At 64.1% G+C, this 4,019-nt stretch overlaps 1 protein-coding gene across 1 annotated transcript in view; it reads right to left on the bottom strand.

The window, feature by feature from the left end:
• LOC113202835 (segmentation protein Runt-like) overlaps positions 1–4,019 on the bottom strand; it is a 9,400-nt gene that overhangs the window by 2,312 nt on the left and 3,069 nt on the right. Inside the window, exon 2 of the mRNA XM_052265641.1 lies at positions 2,619–2,810. Coding sequence (XP_052121601.1) covers positions 2,619–2,810 — 192 coding nt within the window. The remainder of the gene's footprint in view (positions 1–2,618; positions 2,811–4,019) is intronic.

The following is a 4,019-nucleotide window of genomic DNA, read 5'->3' as shown; positions in this document are numbered from 1 at the left end:
GGCGTGGCGGGGCGTGGCGAGGCGTGGCGGGGGCGGGAAAGAGGTACCACAAAGGCGCCCCGGTCCAGAGTCCAGACCGGAATGCTTTTTAACTCAGCGCGCCCGCTGCTCCGGCAGCCGGAACCCGGCGGGGGGGACGCGCCCTGGCCAGCGGCGGCGCGGTGACCCCGAGCGGGGCGCGCAGCGGATCCGCCGATTGTCAACTGTCCCCCGCCCGGACCCGGAAGCACGCGCCGCGCCCGAGCCCGCGCAGTTTCCAACAGAAGCAACAAAAGCGCGGGGGGCGCGGCGCGGGTCGACCGGTCCCAGCTCGGCGCGCAGAGCGCAGAGATATGCGGCAAAAGCAGCGTGTTTGTTTGAGGTATTTGTGGGGCAATGAGACGTGCGGGTAACCGTGCCGCCAGGGGTAACCGCATAACTCCCTGCGAGTGGCGTGGCGAGCGCGGCGGCCAGGGGCACGGCCAGGGGCCCAGCCAGGGGCCAGACCTGAGCCCGACTCGACCAACATTTTTGTTGGAGCTCGCCCACGCCGCCCGGCCGCACCCTCAACTTTTCCTGAAACTCGCCCGTCCGCGCAATTCCCCAGAGTCCATCCTATATTTTATTTTTTCGCGTGTCCACCGGTATACCCCTCTTTTTCGGAACATAAAATGGAGCGATGAAGTCGCACGTGATTTGCAGACGGCCCCTTTAGCTTCGCCACCACTCCGCCGGGGACGCGACGCGGTGGCGTGGCGGGGCGTGGCGGGGGGTAGCCTCGCGAGAGGGTGGTTAGGGAGAAGCAGGGGTTGTGGTAGCAAACCCACCGGGGCCAGCGGGTCTCGGCTGCGGCACGCCGAGAGCGGGAGAGGGGGGAGAGGGGAAGGAGAGAGGGAGAAAGAGAGAAGGAGAGAAATCTCATCCCCTGCCCCTCCCGAGCACACCCGCACTCCCCGCTCCATCATTTGAAATTTTCTGTGCGTGTGCCGCGCGCCGCGCTGTCCGTCTACGACCGCGGCGTGGGTGGGGGAGGTGGGGGAGGCGGGGGATGCGGGGTAGAAGAGGGAAGGGGAGAGAGGGTGGTCCAAAGTACGCGAGTGGGAGCCGAGGGACGCGCGAGGTCGGTAGGGTCCGGTCCAACCTTTTCCCAGCGGCGGCGGCGGCAGCAGCGTCCAGTTATAAAGTGGGTTTGTATCGAACCGCGGTGGAGCCGACCCCGGCGGGGCTGACCTCCGCGCAGCATCACAGCTCAGCGGCCCCGATCTCTTTCGCAAAGGGAACGCCGGGGCTGGGCGGGGGAGACACCGGCTCACTCGAGCGCGCCCGCGGGCCCTCGCCCCGCCGCGGGGCCCTTGTCATGCAAACAGGGGCAGGCAGAGTGGCCGCTCGCCGAGAGCCTCCAGACAAGACGCCGCCGCCCGCCTCGAGGAGGATCGGAGGGGAAGGAGAGCCAGAAGAACCATCATCGAATTTGCATGGCCGAGTCCGCGCCCGGGCGGGGCCGAACGAGCGTATGGACGCGGACACCCCGGGGGGAGGCAAGGTCAGCGCGTCTGATCTCGCCGACAGTGAGGCTGGGCTAGACCGACGGCATGCCAGGGTTCGGTAAGTCACACTCGCGGAGCTCTCGCGGCACCACGGTGACCCAAGTCACTCTACGGTGACCCAAGTCAGTCTACGGTGACCCAAGTCAGTCTACGGTGACTCCAGTCACTCTACGGTGACCCCACCGCCCGCGGAACGCTCCAGGGCAGTGCGGTCTAATTGACGGCGAGCCGGAGTGCCCATAACGCCTCGCGGACTGCCAATAACGGGTCCATAACGCGCTGTAAATAATGCAGTCAATCGGAGGGCTGGCGCCGCTGGCCGACCGGACGCGGCCACCCGCGGCAGCCCCACGAAAAACCATGGGAAAAGGAGAGCCAGACGCGGGGGGAGGAGTGCGGGGATAAAAAGCGGAAAATGAAATAAACGGGCAGGGACAAAAAAAAAAGAAAGAAAAAGGAACTCGCGCGCTGCTGGCTGCGCAAGAGCGGGGACGATAGAAAAGAGGACAGACGTATAGGGGAGGAGCGGAGGCGATATTGACACAAATGGGCACGGAAGGTAATAGGAGAGCGTGGAGGGAGGGAGGGTAGGCCGGGGCAGGGCAGGGCAGGGGGCAAATGACAATATTTTCACCCTTGTCAGGACACGCTGACACGCCGTACCGAAACCCTCCTGCTATATCCCATCCCCCTACCCGCCGCGCCGCGCCGCGCCCACCCCACGTCTTGGCCGGCCCAGCTGATACACGCTCAAACATCCGTTAATAATTTCTCGCAGATTGGCGACGACGTAATTGGCAGCGCGACGTGCAAAGTGTCAATCTCGAATGTCGTGAGAGAGCTTCGCAAAAACCGAGGGGAAAAAATACAAATATATGTGCGATATGCTTTCAGGGGATGAAGTCTCTGCCAGCCGCGCGCGCTCGAGAGAGAGAGAGAGAGAGAGAGAGAGAGAGAGAGAGGGAGAGAGCGAGAGAGAGAGAGAGACGAAAACCGCGAATGCTAGAAAGACGGCGAAACGGAAGCGGAAAGTTTGATTGAATGCGTCTCGTTTCCAGACGGTGACCACTCTGCCGAGTCCTCGATGCTCACCTTTGGTGGGACACAGCCCGGGTATCTTGCACAGAGGGTCCTGCGCGCCGGCCGGGGCCTGCGGCTGCAGCGGCGGCGGCCTCCGGAAGTAGTCGGGCCAGGCGTAGCTGAGGTAGGCCGCGTCCAGCCACTGCGGCGGGAACATGCCCGCCAGCGTGCCGAAGCCGGGGTGGCCGGGTACGAAGTGGAAGTCTGCAAACAAGAGAGAGGAGCACAGCGTTAGAGAGTTGCGTCAGCAGCGTTTGGAGCAGAGCAGCTATAGCAGGCACTTGGCGGAGTTGGCCGGCAGCCGCGGCCGGTCGGTGGTGTGGTGTGGCGAGCGTGATCGTGTGGCCGGGCGCGGCGAGCAGCCTCCTCCACGTGTTTATTGATGATAAAACTTGGCGTTAAATCAGGACAGCCGTTAAGCGGGCCTCTCCTCCCCTTCACCTCCCCTTCTCTTTCGGCCGCCCCTCTCCCTCCCTTCACGCTCGCTGACCGGCCGGCTGGCCGCCCCGGCCCAGCGCGCCACCAACATTCAAATTACTCCTTGTTCGGAGCGAGATGGAAGGCTTTGCTCTTTTTCGCCCAGCGAGGGGGGAAAGGGCAGAGAGAACCAGGAGCGAGAGAGAGACAGAGAGAGAGAGAGGGAAAGTAAAAAGAACAAGAAGCAGGGGGTGGCGCTATGTGGGTCGGAGAGGGTTGAGTACGTGTGAGAGGGCGGCCAGACCACAGCGGGAGGCAAGGGGGAAGGGGGGGAGGAGGTGGGTGACTGGGCAGCAGAAACGAGCGGCCGAACCGTGCACAAAAGAATGCGCCGCCGCCGAGGGGGCGTTGTGCGGAGGCGGGGCGTGGCGGGGCGTGGCGGGCTGGACGTCCTGCCGGACAATGAGATAAACAATTAGGGGGCAAAGAAATGGCACACGGTGCGCGAGCAGAGGGAGAAAAGGATAGCGAGGGAGGGGGAGAGGGAGAGGGAGGGAAAGGTCGCCCTTCCGGCTCCACCCGGCCCCCCTGGACACGCTGCTGGACCCGCGCCCCCGGTGCATGACCCACCCTCTGGGAGCGCCGCGAGTGTGCGGAGGGGAGGTACCGCCGGGTACCGCGGAGGTACCTCCTGACCCACTAATTTGGAGCTGCAAGGGAGGATGATAGAGACCGTGCCCTACTGCTGCGGTCTCTCGTTCTAGGATAAGCCCCGTGCATCGCTGCAGTGATGCTGTACCGCATTACTTCGTGCGGACGGGTTGCCACGTGGTAATTTCTCGTTCGGATTTTCCAACAGAACAGCTCACCCTCGCCCGCGGTGCACGCAGAAAGCGCCCGGCGCAACGTTACGGGACGGTTTACACGCCGTGAGGTCCGCGCCAAGTGCGAGCCCGCCCGCGTATAAACACGCAGCGAGGACGGGCGAAAGGGGTA

Source organism: Frankliniella occidentalis, unplaced genomic scaffold, assembly GCF_000697945.3.
Source record: "Frankliniella occidentalis isolate FOCC.00 unplaced genomic scaffold, Focc_3.1 Scaffold28, whole genome shotgun sequence".
Taxonomy (NCBI): Eukaryota; Metazoa; Arthropoda; class Insecta; order Thysanoptera; family Thripidae; genus Frankliniella; species Frankliniella occidentalis.
Note: the sequence above shows the minus strand (reverse complement) of the source record. Positions and strands in the feature narration are given on the sequence as shown.